Genomic DNA, 17,339 nt, shown 5'->3' on the forward strand with positions numbered 1-17,339 from the left:
GGTGACATAGTGTCACGTCCGGGAGCGTTCACTCAGTTTCCACCGCCGCCTCACCAGGACTATATCCCAAGTGGCCCCGTGAGGCGCCGCTGCAGACTATGGTAGACCGTAGGCCCTGGGCTGTTCCACAAACTTGGGCCCCCCTTCCCCACCGCCGCTCTGCCGTGTCTATAGTGAACACCACCTTTTTGTGCGAGCTTTGACAAATTGTTTTTATGATTCCCCTTGTCATAGGGCTGTGTCCCTACATACTGACAGTCTCCAACCTTTTACCTAGTATTTGAGTTATTATAATATTAATTTAATTCACCTAATAATTAAACGAATATCCTATTTATAATTACTGCATAAACGAATTTTATAAATAAATTAGTGAGACAGGTTATATATCCTGGTGCTATAAGACATATTATATTTATTGCACTCATATATTCTTAATATTTCTGTAATATTTTATTTATTATGAGAAATTGAGATATGATTGGGTATCTTCACCATTGACTTATATCCATCTGTCCCCCCTTCTTGCTGCTTCCTTCTGTGCTGCTCAAACATTTTACAACCGATAATCAGACAGCGTTCCTGTATGAGAGTTATGACCGGTGTATACATTCCGTCCATTACATCCTGCTCCCATTTAGCAGTTTTGTGGGATTTATTGATTTAGGAAATATCTGAATAGCACAAAAGGAAGGCAGTATTTCAAGGAGTTTTAGGAACAATGTAAAATGTTTTTTGTATGGCTGGGTCCACAGCCTGACAAACATAATGCATGGACAACAGGTGAGCCTGTGTGCTTTCAAATGCCAGGGCTGATTTTATGCTTATTACAAAAATAAAAAACGACCCTAGTAGTTGGTGGATAAAAAACTTACAATATATTGAAAAATTGCCAGAGGCAATAGAAACCTGTTTTTTCCCAACTACTTGCTATCTAGTAGAATAGTTAAATTGTAAAAAACGCCTTTATTTAAATCAAGTAGGTACAAACATAGAATTTAAAACTACAATGTGTGCCGACCAGTAATAGTATGAAAGTTCCTATGCCACACAAAAGATAGGAATAACCCAATGCAAATCATAAGCACTGAGTAAAAGTGCTGGCAGTAGTCAATAGTATAGATCAGCTATCACTAAGTAAAGGTACTAACTATGGGCAATAGTAAGGGTCCGCTGTTAACATTGCTCTAAAATACGATGAATATACCCCCCCCCCCCCGACATATTTCACTGCAGCGTCCTCAGGGGTTTTGGGGCATATAATGGCACGCACCAAACAAAACAGCCTCTTTATAATCTACCACCTAGATTGAACCAGGTGTGTAGTTATGTGTAACCAATCTCATCTATCCCTTTGCCAAGAAACCTCCTTCCCTCATACCGGGTTGGTGAAGGGGGAGTAGAGAAAAAAAATAATAATTATGTAATAAAAAACGAATTCTATAATATCTCTCATTTTTATCTTAAGGGTATAAAATATTAGTATACCATGTGTATTTTATTCATGCGCTTTTTATTAATGCGCTTTAAGCCATGTTCCCCACATTCTATAAATCCCATAAATTTTTGATTTCTCATAGCCCAATTTTGTTCCTGCTGTATGTATACATTAATTGTTCCCAGGTGCCAACACTTGGTTCTACTTCTGAAATCCATTGTTTTAAGATACATTTCCTGGCCATAAATAATAGGAAGTTTATTGCAGTTCCCCTATTGGTTCCTATTCTCATATTTCCAACATCTCCCAGAATAAACGTCCATGGACTTATTTCCAACTTTATCTTATAAACATTATTTATATTTATTAATACATCCCTCCAAAACTTGTGTAGTCTAGGGCATTTCCAAATCATGTGAATCCAATCTGCCCTACCATCTCCACATTTTGTGCACTTATCATTTACTTTATACCCAATTTTAAATAAGAACGAAGGTGTTCTATGTAATCGGTGTACAATAAAATATGGTGTAATGTGATACGTTTTTAGATACCTTGGGTATCAATTCCATAATTTTTCCCCATTCAATTTCACTCCTTATTTCTCCTAAATCTTCGCGCCAATGTGCAATACATTTCAATGGTGTATTTTTAACCTGTGCGTCCATTAATTTATTATACAAAAATGACATTAAACCTTTCCTATCCCCCACATCCTCTATCCATGTAGTTACCCTTTCGTCCTCTAAATTCTTTCATGTATTTTCCCCACATCTTTTAGTATCCACTTTAATCTAATATATGAAATGGTATTTACTATGCAACCCGAATTCTCTTTAAAGAGTCTCAAATGATTTAATTCAGTTTCCTTCCATTATCTGATCCAAAAACCGTATAACCAATCTTATCCATTCCTTATACCGCTCTATTTTTTTGCTTATGATGAATAGGTTATCCCAAATAGGTGTCTTTTTAAACCAATGATTTATACCTATTATTTTTTTTATTTTATACCAGCCTACAGAAGAGGTATATAAAATCAGCAGCCGTGAGCGGATACGGTATGGACCTGCCTCTAACACTTCCATCTTTCCTAATTTTTTATCCACAAATTGAGAAACCCAATTATGTATTTCTGGTACTCCTTTTGGAGTTTCCCTAAGTGATACTGACCCTTGCGCTGCCAAATAATAAGCTTTCCAATTTGGGACTGCCAATCCCCCTTTGCCAACCGGAAGTTGTATATATTGCTTCCCAATTTTTCCCATTGCCATTATTCCATATCAGTTCAGTCACCAGGGTAGCCATGATTGAGAACATTTTTTCAGGTATCTCCACAAGGGCAGTTTTGAAAACAGTACAACGCTTGGGGTAACCACACCATTTTGATAAAATTAATTTTAGCGGCCATTGACAAATTTATTTTGGACCAAACTTTCCCCTTTGCTCTCCAGCTATGGACCAAGGGGACCACATTCAGTTCCACATATCGCTTCACCTCCCTGGATATCCAGTGAAGGAAATAAGTATTTGATCCCTTGCTGATTTTGTAAGTTTGCCCACTGTCAAAGTCATGAACAGTCTAGAATTTTTAGGCTAGGTTAATTTTACCAGTGAGAGATAGATTATATTTAAAAAAAAAAAAAAAACAGAAAATCACATTGTCAAAATTATATATATTTATTTGCATTGTGCACAGAGAAATAAGTATTTGATCCCCTACCAACCATTAAGAGTTCAGCCTCCTCCAGACCAGTTACACGCTCCAAATCAACTTGGTGCCTGCATTAAAGACAGCTGTCTTAAATGGTCACCTGTATAAAAGACTCCTGTCCACAGACTCAATTAATCAGTCTGACTCTAACCTCTACAACATGGGCAAGACCAAAGAGCTTTCTAAGGATGTCAGGGACAAGATCATAGACCTGCACAAGGCTGGAATGGGCTACAAACCATAAGTAAGACGCTGGGTGAGAAGGAGACAACTGTTGGTGCAATATTAAGAAAATGGAAGACATACAAAATGACTGTCAATCGACATCGATCTGGGGCTCCATGCAAAATCTCACCTCGTGGGGTAGCCTTGATCCTGAGGAAGGTGAGAGCTCAGCCGAAAACTACACCGGGGGAACTTGTTAATGATCTCAAGGCAGCTGGGACCACAGTCACCAAGAAAACCATTGGTAACACATTACGCCGTAATGGATTAAAATCCTGCAGTGCCCGCAAGGTCCCCTTGCTCAAGAAGGCACATGTACAGGCCCGTCTGAAGTTTGCAAATGAACATCTGGATGATTCTGAGAGTGATTGGGAGAAGGTGCTGTGGTCAGATGAGACTAAAATTTAGCTCTTTGGCTAAATCCAGCCACGAAAATGTACCATATGATTTAGAATAACAGGAGAATTCTGTTTTTCCTGGATTACTAACTCTCCATATATCCAGCCAATCTATTTCACCATTTAAAAAAAAAAAAAAAATACTAAATATCTCTGCTTCCCCTTCCCCCGAATTGCCCAGATTTTCAAATTTTTCTTTAAACCATTCTTCCATGAATTTCACTACATCTTTCCCCTCTGAAACCCAGGCATTTAATGGCTAGGTGTGATCGATTTTCTAAATCCGTTAGCTTCTCAGACAGTTGTGTATTTGCCTGTTTTAAATCACTCACATTCTTGCCAATATGCACCAGTTTTACATCCACCTCTTCAACTTTCCCCTCCACTGTTTCAACTCTTTCTCTTAATCTTTGCATATCCGTTCTTAGGTATGTAATTTCGGATTTAGACCCCCAACTTCACCTACTAGATCCACTATAGACTTGTTGCAATTGTTAATAGCAACCAAAACTTTGTCTAGTATGGAAGAATTTTCTTCTCCCTCAGCACCAATTAAACCTTTTTCATTTTCACCTTTTTTATTTTTAGGGTCATCTACTCCCCATTTTGCTTTGGTACACCATTTAGATATTGTCTTTGAATCTAGGGATTTACGACTAAGATCTTTACGTGACCCTTTAGCCCCTGGTGAATTTACTAGTTTATCTAACTTGGAAGCCTGCATAGTTATATTTTCTTTCTGTGGACTTTTAACTTGCTTAAAATGTTTCTGTGTGAATGCATTACCTCTTGTTTTTATGGTGCTTTTGATTTGATATTTTGTTCTTTCCAGTATTCTCACTTACTCAGATTTTGATTCAGCATCAATTTGCAATACATTCCAGCGCCAACTCTCAGGGAAATTACTTCGTGGTGCATCGACATCTTCCAGATCTTCCTCAGTGTCATCAGCTACAATTAAGAATAATAATAAATGCCCAGGATATTTTACAAATGTTTAGACTGACATTGATTATATGATCAAAACTTATAATATTTGATATTATGCTGAGTTTATCCTAAAACACCAAAAACTATATATATGTAGAAATAAGTAAAAAAGAAACAGAAGCTCCTGCTCCCACTAGGACCAGAAGCATGTGTTCGAAGGGTAAAGCTTCTTATATTGTCATGCCGTCTATGAAAATGCCGGCACCATTGTAAAGTGCAAGCGCTGTTCCAAATTTGACCACACATATGTGGTGTCATTTTCATAGATGGTATGAAAATGTTCTGAGCCATATGCCAGTTGCACACGACCGATGTGACACAATGGGGCCGTTTTTAACGCCATCCGAGTGGCACCCGATTGTCTTCACGGACCCATTCACTTTAGCGGGTAAATCGAATCCATAAAAACTGACCCGATTCTCCAATCCGTGGAAAGATAGGACATGTCCTATCTTTCCACGGATCACTGACGGGGCTCGGCCGGCACACATTGTCGTGTACATGAGGTTTAAAGCCCCAGACACAAGGTTTGATTCTTAGTAGGAGCAGGAGCTCCCGAGGTATAAACTGCAAGATTATTGCAGCGCATACTACTGTGACAGATTCTGGACCCTCATCTATTAAACAGAGCAAAGAATGGCTACAAACATGTCTGAGCTGCAGAGGGATTGAATACTTGCAGCAGGGTTTCCCCATAGATTATATCTGAGAAACCTTGTGATCAGATTCGAGGGACCCTTTCAACAAAAAGGAATTGTCCAAAGGGGACAACCGCTTTAAGACCTTCTAGAAAACAGGCAGCAACCATTTTCTAAAAAGTGTGTTTAAAATTAAGAGAAAATCTCTTGTTTGGATCCCCAGTGAACAACGCCCCCCTGAGTACACTAAGCCCTTGCAATTACCTGGGTTTGCCAGGTGCAGGCCTAACTGACATAAAAAATGAGGTAATTATAAATCTTTACATTTTTCAAGCCCTATTGGGCTGCACATGCAGCCTAGTAGTGGACAGAAAGGGATCTCTGTAATGGCACCATTCTGTTAAATGGGACTTTGGAGGTATGTAAAGGCCCATTAATTTTTCGTTTTTGCTAGACTGATACTTTAAAGACATTCTCCACCAAAATGTCTTCTTAGTAAGGTCTTCTATGTCATGATGCAGAGTGTGGACCCACTCAGGATACCTGAGGCATTGCAGACAGTAGCAAGGCAGGCTTGGCTGGGACCTGGCGGCAGGTAGATGGCAGGCGTGGCGTAGCAGAACAGGCGTGGAATGCAGCACAACACAGCAAAAGGTCAGCACGGCACTAGATCTTGATAGCACGGGAAACAGGATACAGGAACAGAGAACACTAGGAAACTGGAAGACACTAGGGGACCATTAGCAAGACAAACTTTGGGTAACGAACAATGCTCAGGCAAAGAACAAAAGGTCAGAGCCCCTTTTAATAGCCCAGAGCATTCTGGGCTAGATTGCAATTATGTGCGCACTGGCCCTTTAAGATCATGCACGCGTGGGCGCGCGCGCCTTTCGGAGACAGTCTCGATACCCGGAAGTGAGTAACGGCGCCTCACAGGAGGACGACGCTGCAAGGAACTCGGATGTCCATGGCCACGGCCGTTGAGGGGTAAGTCAGAACGACGGGCCGTGGCCATAGACGTTACAGTATCCCCCCTCTTACGCCCCCTCTTCTTGGGACCAGAGCGGGAGAGAAACTTCCTCATGAGGACAGGGGCATCGATGTTCTCCTCTGGCTCCCAAGACCTCTCTTCTGGACCGAGCCCCCTCCAATCCACTAAATAAAACGTCCTTCCTCCCACCTACTTGGTGGCCAGAATCTCCCTTACGTCAAAAGTACCGGATGAGCCGCCAGGGACCACTGAGGAACTAAGAGTCCTGGAGTAGTTGTTCAGGACCATGGGTTTCAGCAAGGAGATATGGAAGGAGTTAGGGATCTTGAGGGTAGGAGGCAGCCGCAGCTTGTAAGACAATGGGTTGATCTGTAGCAGGATTTCGAAGGGTCCGAGGAACCTAGGGGCAAATTTGCAGGACGGCACCCTCAGCCGGATATTACTTGAAGACAACCAGACCTTTGTACCTGGAAGAAACTGAGGAGGAGCCCATCTTCTTGTATCTGCCTTTCCCTTCATGCGGTCCACCGCCAGCAGGATAGAAGATCGGGTCTGTTGCCATATTTGCAGAAAGTCTCTGAAGGTAGCGTCAGCTGCAGGCACCTGGGACATAGTAGAGACAGGAAGAGGTATACGAGGTTGTTGGCCATAGACGATGAAGAACGGAATGGAAGTGGTGGACTCACTAGTGTGGTTATTATAGGAGAACTCTGCCCACGGGAGCATCTGCACCCAGTCGTCATGCCGCCTGGAAATAAAGTGATGCAGATAGTTCTACAATAATCTGGTTAACCCTCTCAACTTGCCCATTGAACTGGGGATGATAGGCCGAAGAGAAGTCCAACTTAATACAGAGGAGACCACAGTGTGCTCTCCAAAACTTCGAGGTGAACTGGACCCCTCGGTCCGAGACAATATGCAGGAGCAAGCCGTACAGACGGAAGATATGTTGAATGAAGAGGTGAGCCAATCGCGTAGCAGAAGGCAGACCGGTCAAGGGAACGAAATGAGCCATCTTAGAAAATCGATCCACCACCACCCAGATCACACTGCAACCCGCAGAAGGCGGAAGATCTGTGACAAAGTCAATTGCGACATGCTGCCAGGGAGCAACGGGCACAGGCAGTGGTTGGAGCAGGCCAGTAGGTCGGGAGTGAGCAACTTTATTTGATGTGCATACCGTGCATGAGGTCAGCAGCAATGGAGAGTAAGACCCAAATAGTTGACGGGCGAATTAACGATCAGTAGGAATGGATGCCTGCCGGCAAGAAGGCCCTTTTTAACAACTATAGCAAAAAAATAACAACATTTTATTAGGCTATTAAAGCAAGAGACACACTACATAGAAATTAAAAAATTCATGTCCACTGCTAACATTGACCAGCGTAGTGCAATGTGTACCAGCAAGGAGATACAGAGTGTCAGCGGCTGCAGCACGCCGCACTCAGACCAAGGTTTAGTATTAGAGGTCAGCAGTCGACAATTATTAAAATTTCAAGTAAGCCCCCCCGACATGTTTCACTGCAGATGCAGCGTCTTCAGGGGTATCGGGGCTAATGACGGCGCGCCGCGGATTTCTCAAAGCTAAATACATAGAGAATTAGTTGCAGCTGTCACTACAATGAGGCAAATGTCCAATGGAAGTTGAATTGGAAGGTCGAGCCTCCACATCAGTGATGGACAGGCGGTGGAACGAATAGTACGTTAGGTGTATAATGACCAATGGATCGTAGTCTGGTGGCGCATGCGTAGTAGCCCACTAGGAGGAAACAGAATATCACAGTCAGGAGGAGAATCCCGCTGGAGCGCATGCGCGAAAGTCGGCACACAAGTACCAGAAGAGACTGAACGAGCTACAACAGCTACAATAAAAGTAAGTATGACCATCCATTCGGATAGTGATGTCTGAAATCAATATGCAAACTAAGTATCAAGATCGCAATAAATGCCATGTTTGGTGCCAACATGGTTATAATAGAATCACCATGCTTATGCCGATACTGACATACAAGGATGATACAAGAGAGAAATTGCAGCACAGCCGTCAGGGAAATGTAGTTATACGTGTTGATAATCATAAATAAAAAATGTATACTGTAGAAAGGTAAGAATGATGGAAGGAGGTAAATGAATACCATTAACTGCTATTGTAGCAATGCTAAAAGTTTTATCGTAATAAGTGTCAGTGTGTCTCCAAAGGGGAGAACACAATTACCATGGCTGGCCACCGATAGGTGATCAGACTTAGTTAGTGCCATGTTCATAGCGATACAACAGCATGAGTTATAGTAGGCAGGAAAGACTAAATATTCAAAGGTCAAAGAAACGCCGCAAAAGTAAACCCCACATTTAGACCACCCGGGCTGAGGGTGCCCCACCGATGGATCGCGGGCTTCCTCCTGTAGCAACCTACGATCTAGGTTGCCAGCTCTAGGGCCTAATTTGATCTGGGTGATGCCCCAGAATTGTAGAGAGCGAATGTCACCCCCATGTGTAAATCGAATATGTCTAGACAATGGTGTATCATCCTTCTGGCTTATGGTGCTCAAATGTTTGGAGACCCTTCTCCTTAATTCCTGGACTGTTTTTCCTACGTAAAACTTGGGACACTGACTTTTGGCGACATAAATTACACCTTTACTTTGGCAGTTGATGAACTGTCTCATTTGATATGATCTGCCATCAAGTGGGTTGGTGAATTGCTTAACAGTGGGCATCAGGTGACAGAACGAACAGCGGCCACAGGGATGGAAACCTACAGTTGACGACTTAAGGCAGCATTTAGATACCACAGTAGATCTAGAGTGATGGCTGTGTACCAGATAGTCGCGCAGGTTCTTTCCTCTGCGGTAAGTAATGCTGGGAGTATGGGAAATTGCGTTTCGGAGGTCAGGATCAGCCAAGAGGATTGGCCAGTGTCGTTGCAGGATCTCCCGAACCTGACGAGAGCCCGCATCAAAAGTGCCAATACATCTAATATAGGTTGATACCGCAGGTTTGATAGTAGTTTGAAATTGTTGGGTACCACATGATTTCCGTTCATATAGAAGTTCCTAGCTGCTGTGTCACGGAGTCCACTGCCACAAGAAGTTGATCCTGTCTAGCTCGGAGATCCTGCAGGTCCGCCTGCATGGCTTGGGAGGATGACATGCCCTTGAATTGACCAGCGGAGTCCATGGCCTGAGCGTACTGTCACGATGTGGGGTGTGGACCCACTGGGCCGTACCGCGTAGCGGGATGGCAGCTGGACAAACAGGTAAAGTACAGAGCCTATAGTCCAGAGAGGATACCTGAGGCAATGTAGACAGTAGCAAGGCAGGCTTGGCTGGGACCAGGCGGCAGGTAGACGTCAGGCGTTGCATAGCAGAACAGGTGTGGAATGCAGAACAACACAGCAACAGCTCAGCACGGCACTAGATCTGGATAGTACGGGAAACAGGATACAGGAACAGGGAACACTAGGAAACTGGGAGACACTAGGGGACCATTAGCAAGACAAACTTTGGGTAACGAACAACGCTCAGGGAAAGAACAAGAGGGCAGAGCCCCTTTTATAGCCCAGCGCATTCTGGGCTAGAGTGCAGACTTCCAGCAATTATGCGTGCACTGGCCTTTTAAGACCATTAACGTGCGGGCACGTGCGCCCTCCTGAGACAGTCTCGATACCCGGAAGTGAGTGGTGGCGCCTCACAGGAGGACGATGCTGCAAGGAACTCGGATGTCCATGGCCACGGCCGTCAAGGGGTAAGTCAGAACGACGGGCTGTGGCCATAGACATTAAATTCTATATACACAGTGCCACACAAGGCCCTGTTCCCAAAACAGCTAAGGCCCTGTTCATCTGTCGGAGGGCACCGACGTATCACACTGTATAGGCATACAGTGGGATACGTCACCTAAACTCCCCGGGCACAGCGCTGCCTTAAGCACTGAGCCCGGGGAATGCCCTTGACATCACTGTCCATATATGGAGTCCCCGGCCTGAGCATCGCAAGCCCTTGAGGTCACTTGACGTTACATAGTTAGTACGGTTGAAAAAAGACACATGTCCATCAAGTTCAACCAAGGGATGGGAAAAGGGAACGGAAACATTTCTACACATAGGAGATAATATTTTTTGGTTCTAGGAAAGTATCTAAGCCTTTTTTAAAGCCATCTACTGTCCCTGCTGTGACCAACTCCTGCGGTAGACTATTCCATAGATTCACAGTAAAGAAGGCTTGTCGCCTCTGCAGGTTGAACCTTTTTTTTTCCAGACGTAGGGACTGCCCCCTTGTTTTTTGAGCGGGTTTTACATGGAACAGGATTTCACCATATTTATTGTATGTGCCATTAATATATTTATATAATGGTCTTTGTGATGCGGGCCCCTGACTTCACTGTCTATATATGGACAGTGATGGACAGGGGTTTTAAATTATGTACTCATTGGTGAGAGCATCAGAAGAGTTCTGGCCGAGGACTCAAGGACTGGAGGAGCCCCTGATGTCACTGTCCATATATGGACAGTAACACCAGGGGCTTCTCCAGTCCTGAAGTCCACAGCCAGAGCGGTACAATTGCTTTTGCCAGGGACTCCGTAGTTAAAAGCCCTGGACATCACTGTCCATATATAGACAGTGATGTCAGGGGTTTCTCCAGTCCCGGAGCTCCCGGGCAGAGCGCTACCAATGCAATAGCCAGGGACTCCCTAATTGAAAGTCCCTGACATTATGTCCATATATGGACAGTGACGTCAGGGGCTTCCCCAGGGTTGGAATTCCCTGGTCGAGCGCCACCTGATGCTCTTCCCGGGGATTCCAGCCCTAGGAAAACTCCCCAAGCAAAACATTTAATGTATACCTGAGACAGATACCATACAGTAGCATCTGTTACACATAGGCTCCCATGTAAAAAAAAATGTATATCGCACGGTATATGTTTTTTTTGCAGGATCCCTCAGGATAGAATAGCATAATATACTACGTTATTCTATCCTCCAAAAAAAAGGTATACCAAAGTATACCAGCCCGACACAGGCCAAAAGGACACCCTTTTGGACTCCGTCAGACTAATGGAGCCCTATGGACATGTTTAGCCTATACGTAGGGAGCTTTCCCAATGTACACGCTAAACGTAGAGCCAAAACATAGGGACCTAAGTATTTGAAACACTCTGGTGGCTTTGGATACACAATACTTGCCTGTTTTCCCACATTGTAAAGCTAAGACACTATTTTAAGCCTGGTTAATATTCTGTTTTTCAAATTTGATTTTACCTATATTTCCATATGGACGTGATGTTAATAATTGACATTGGAGCCTAAATGAACATTTGGCATTTACTGAAGTCCCATTGAAATTAATGTTATCCATTGAAGAATTCACACTATGGTTCACATACAATACATCTAAAAATCCCATAGGGCTAAAACATGATTGTAAACAAGACCTTCTAAAGGTGACAAAAATAGCCAGGAATAGCCACCGAACATCAAGGCCAGGAATAGCCACCCACCGTATATATATATATATATATATATATATATATATATATATATATATATATATATATATATATATACACAGTGAAGGAAATAAGTATTTGATCCCTTGCTGATTTTGTAAGTTTACCCACTGTCAAAGACATGAACAGTCTAGAATTTTTAGGCTAGGTTAATTTTACCAGTGAGAGATAGATTATATTTAAAAAAAAAATTTCTAAATTATATATATTTATTTGCATTGTGCACAGAGAAATAAGTATTTGATCCCCTACCAACCATTAAGAGTTCATCCTCCTCCAGACCAGTTACACGCTCCAAATCAACTTGGTGCCTTCATTAAAGACAGCTGTCTTAAATGGTCACCTGTATAAAAGACTCCTGTCCACAGACTCAATTAATCAGTCTGACTCTAACCTCTACAACATGGGCAAGACCAAAGAGCTTTCTAAGGATGTCAGGGACAAGATCATAGACCTGCACAAGGCTGGAATGGGCTACAAAACCATAAGTAAGACGCTGGGTGAGAAGGAGACAACTGTTGGTGCAATATTAAGAAAATCGAAGACATACAAAATGACTGTCAATCGACATCGATCTGGGGCTCCATGCAAAATCTCACCTCGTGGGGTATCCTTGATCCTGAGGAAGGTGAGAGCTCAGCCGAAAACTACACGGGGGGAACTTGTTAATGATCTCAAGGTAGCTGGGACCACAGTCACCAAGAAAACCATTGGTAACACATTACGCCGTAATGGATTAAAATCCTGCAGTGCCCGCAAGGTCCCCCTGCTCAAGAAGGCACATGTACAGGCCCATCTGAAGTTTGCAAATGAACATCTGGATGATTCTGAGAGTGATTGGGAGAAGGTGCTGTGGTCAGATGAGACTAAAATTTAGCTCTTTGGCATTAACTCAACTCGCCGTGTTTGGAGGAAGAGAAATGCTTCCTATGACCCAAAGAACACCGTCCCCACTGTCAGGCATGGAGGTGGAAACATTATGTTTTGGGTGTGTTTCTCTGCTAAGGGCACAGGACTACTTCACTGCATCAATGGGAGAATGGATGGAGCCATGTACCATCAAATCCTGAGTGACAACCTCCTTCCCTCCACCAGGACATTAAAAATGGCTCGTGGCTGGGTCTTCCAGCACGACAATGACACGAAACATACAGCCAAGGCAACAAAGGAGTGGCTCAAAAAGAAGCACATTAAGGTCATGGAGTGACCTAGCCAGTCTCCAGACCTTAATCCCATCGAAAACTTATGGAGGGAGCTGAAGATCCGAGTTGCCAAGCGACAGCCTCGAAATCTTAATGATTTACAGATGATCTGCAAAGAGGAGTGGGCCAAAATTCCATCTAACATGTGTGCAAACCTCATCATCAACTACAAGAAACGTCTGACTGCTGTGCTTGCCAACAAGGGTTTTGCCACCAAGTATTAAGTCTTGTTTGCCAAAGGGATCAAATACTTATTTCTCTGTGCACAATGCAAATAAATATATATCATTTTGACAATGTGATTTTCTGTTTTTTTTTTTTATATAATCTATCTCTCACTGGTAAAATTAACCTAGCCCAAAAATTCTAGACTGTTCATGTCTTTGACAGTGGGCAAACTTACAAAATCAGCAAGGGATCAAATACTTATTTCCTTCACTGTATATATATCCGTATAACATAATATTTTGGTTTAAGGCATTCACTAAAAATGCTTTATATTTTATGCAATTCATATTGGTAAAATGTTCTTCACGTACTTAAATAGTTTACAAAAATAAATCTAGCTTCATACTAAAGCTTAATAGAATAACATAGAATAACCAAATACTTACACCTGTCCCATCCTAAGTCAGCAATAAAAGTTTTCTTAGTTCCTCTGCATGTAAGCAGCACTCAAAGAACATGTCTGCACATTCCTTTCCATGCTGAACCTGCTTTCTTCTTTTACTACAAGAAAGTCCCATCGGACTCTCGTGCAATCCAGCCAAACAACATGGTCTCAGATGCGCGGGAGATGCACTTGCTGTAAGCAATACAAGTAATTTCAGTAATATGCATTTTTTTTTTATTAATTTTTTTATGGGAACCAACAAATTACCATTTAACATACCATTATATTAGTGAATGCATATATTAGTTTAAAACGTAAATACTTAGTCCATTAGTACATTCTGAATACAATAAACTTTATATTTAATGTCATTCAAACAATTACCTTTTTTTTGCTTTGCTTTCAACATTTCTATTGAACGACGGCTACGCCCATGTTGGCCTAAAGAGCAGGTAAAATCTGCAAAATATAGAAAATTATTACATACATGTAGATTTAGTTCTAATTAATAAAAAAAGATTTGGGCTAGAAAAAAACAAAAATACTATTAAAAGGTTCCCTGCTTCAGCATTGGATTTAACTGTATCTGTGTCCTGAGGATGCAGATACAGTTGAAACCGGTACATACCACTGGCCACCCGGGACAGCGGGACACTGCCGGGAATCCGGGATTGTCTCGCTGAATCCGAGACGGTTGGGAGGTATGCAATATATCTGTGATTAGAAGATCGCATTGTAGAGGCCCCTAGTGGGACTAGAAAAATAATTTTAAAAACAGTTAAATAAACACAAAAAACAAAAATGACAGTTAAAATAAAATAAAACCACTTTTTTCCATAAAAAGTGGTTTTATTTAGTAAAAGTATAAACAAAATAAAAAAATACAAATATATGGTATCGACGCAATAGTCAAGAAATGGAACAATTAGGTTAACACATTTATTAAACCACCGAATAGTGTAAAAAAAACAAAAAAAAAACAAGGGCGCAATTCCTTTTTTTTTTCATTCCCCCCCAAAAAATCAAACAAAAGTTTGTCAATAAGTCCCATGAACTCCAAAATAGTACCAATGAAAACTACATCTCGTCTCGCAAGAAACAAGCCCACATATGACCACATCGACTGTAAAGGGAAGTGTTTTCTATGTCAGATATTAGTTGGGTGTGTATCTCTGCCCTCTGGGGGAGAAGACATTAGACACATCCAATGCATTCACACGAGCTGCCCTTCCCCCCTTTCTCACCAGGTAATGGTATTCCATGAGGTAGCCATAAGCCCATGCCCTCCCCCCCTTGCATGTGCATGAGCATGTGATGTCACACAGATGTGCACGGGAGGGTTTAAAAGGACAAACGGTCCCAAACCTCTCTCTTTTTTTCTGCCTACATTAAGACACACCAACTCACCAACTTGGACCACATGAACCGCTAAGTATCCACGTGTAGCAGCAGCTACACGTTATGCTCTCCCTCCTCCTTACTTCAACCCTTTACCTGCATATCCCCTGATACCTGTTTAACCCTTTCCCACCATTTACCTGCTATCCCCTGGTAAACAGCAACCCATTCCCCTTGTTAACCCTTTATCCTCCTGCTGTCCCTGGTAACCCTTGCTGTGCCTAGTGACCCTTACTATTAACCCTTAGTGTACAGGGATAGTTATTGCTAGGTGGTAGTGGAACAGAAACAGTGAGCATGTGTATTTTGTTGTAACGTAATTTCTATGTAAGTTTAGGTAAGTGGGTGGCGGAATAATTAGGATTGTGATACCGTGTTTATACTGTACTACGTATAGTGTGAGTATACTCAGTATATATTAACGTGTTATATGTATTGGGGTATACTGATACTATACGGTGATCGGTTACTGTGTTCTGTGTTTAGTTACTGTATTTTATATATGAGGCTGGGTTCACACAACCAATTTTCAGACGTAAACGAGGCGTATTATGCCTCGTTTTACGTCAGAAAATACGGCTTCAATACGTCTGCAAACATCTGCCCATTCATTTGAATGGGTTTGCGGACGTACTGTGCCGACGACCTGTCATTTACGCGTCGTCGTTTGACAGCTGTCAAACGACGACGCGTAAAATGACTGCCTCGGCAAAGTAGTGCAGGACACTTCTTTGCAACGTAATTTGAGCCGTTCTTCATTGCATTCAATGAAGAGCAGCTCAAGATTACGAGCGTCAAAGACGCCTCGCATAATGCGAGGCGGAGCTTTTACGTCTGAAACGATGCAGCTGTTTTCTCCTGAAAACAGTCTGTCTTTTCAGACGTAAAAGACAGTTCTCGTGTGCACATACCCTGAGAGTGATTACTGTATGTTAATAAATATTACCTTTATTTACTATACGGTCTTATTCCCTTGAGTAGCAGCAAAGCAAGTAGATTAACGTTAGTATAAGGAAAAGGTAGGGGAACTAGGCATAACCCTAGTGACCCTGAATATAAAGGAGGTAGTAATGGTGGATGACACAAGTAGGTGAAACCCACCATTACACCAGCCCTTTTACACACGTGTGTGTAGCGCATATATATATATATATATATATATATATATATATATATATATATATAAACACACACTACCATTCAAAAGTTTAGGGTCACTTAGAAATGTCCTTATTTTTGCAAGAAAAGCAGTGTTTTTCAATGAAGATAACATTCAATTAATCAGAAATACACTCTATACATTGTTAATGTGCTAAATGACTATTCTAGCTGCAAACGTCTGGTTTTTAATGCAATATCTACATAGGTGTATAGAGGCCCATTTCCAGCAACCATCACTCCAGTGTTCTAATGGTACATTGTGTTTGCTAACTGTGTTACAAGGCTAATGGATGATTAGAAAACACTTGAAAACCCTTGTGCAATTATGTTAGCACCGCTGTAAACAGTTTTGCTGTTTAGAGGAGCTATAAAACTGACCTTCCTTTGAGCTAGTTGAGAATCTGGAGCATTACATTTGTGGGTTCGATTAAACTCTCAAAATGGCTAGAAAAAGAGAGCTTTCATGTGAAACTCGACAGTCTATTCTTGTTCTTAGAAATTAAGGCTATTCCATGCGAGAAATTGCCAAGAAACTGAAGATTTCCTACAACGGTGTGTACTACTCCCTTCAGAGGACAGCACAAACAGGCTCTAACCAGAGTAGAAAGAGAAGTGGGAGGCCCCGCTGCACAACTGAGCAACAAGACAAGTACATTAGAGTCTCTAGTTTGAGAAATAGACGCCTCACAGGTCCTCAAATGGCAGCTTAATTAAATAGTACCCACAAAACGCCAGTGTCAACGTCTACAGTGAAGAGGCGACTCCGGGATGCTGGCCTTCAGGGCAGAGTGGCAAAGAAAAAGCCATATCTGAGACCGGCTAATAAAAGGAAAAGATTAATATGGGCAAAAGCACACAGACATTGGACAGAGGAAGATTGGAAAAAAGTGTTATGGACAGACGAATCGAACTTTGAGGTGTTTGGTTCACAAAGAAGAACATTTGTGAGATGCAGAACAACTGAAAAGATGCTGGAAGAGTGCCTGACGCCATCTGTCAAGCATGGTGGAGGTAATGTGATGGTCTGGGGTTGCTTTGGTGCTGGTAAAGTGGGAGATTTGTACAA

The 17,339-nt window shown here is 42.2% G+C and overlaps 1 protein-coding gene across 1 annotated transcript in view; it reads right to left on the reverse strand.

Annotated features, from left to right (window-relative positions):
* The window catches only part of LOC142757730 (venom factor-like), a 328,633-nt gene that overhangs the window by 158,803 nt on the left and 152,491 nt on the right, over positions 1 to 17,339 (reverse strand). The window contains 4 exon segments of the mRNA XM_075860640.1: positions 4,621 to 4,726; positions 13,716 to 13,745; positions 13,748 to 13,906; positions 14,099 to 14,173. Coding sequence (XP_075716755.1) covers positions 4,621 to 4,726; positions 13,716 to 13,745; positions 13,748 to 13,906; positions 14,099 to 14,173 — 370 coding nt within the window.

Source organism: Rhinoderma darwinii, chromosome 1, assembly GCF_050947455.1.
Source record: "Rhinoderma darwinii isolate aRhiDar2 chromosome 1, aRhiDar2.hap1, whole genome shotgun sequence".
Classification (NCBI taxonomy): Eukaryota; Metazoa; Chordata; class Amphibia; order Anura; family Rhinodermatidae; genus Rhinoderma; species Rhinoderma darwinii.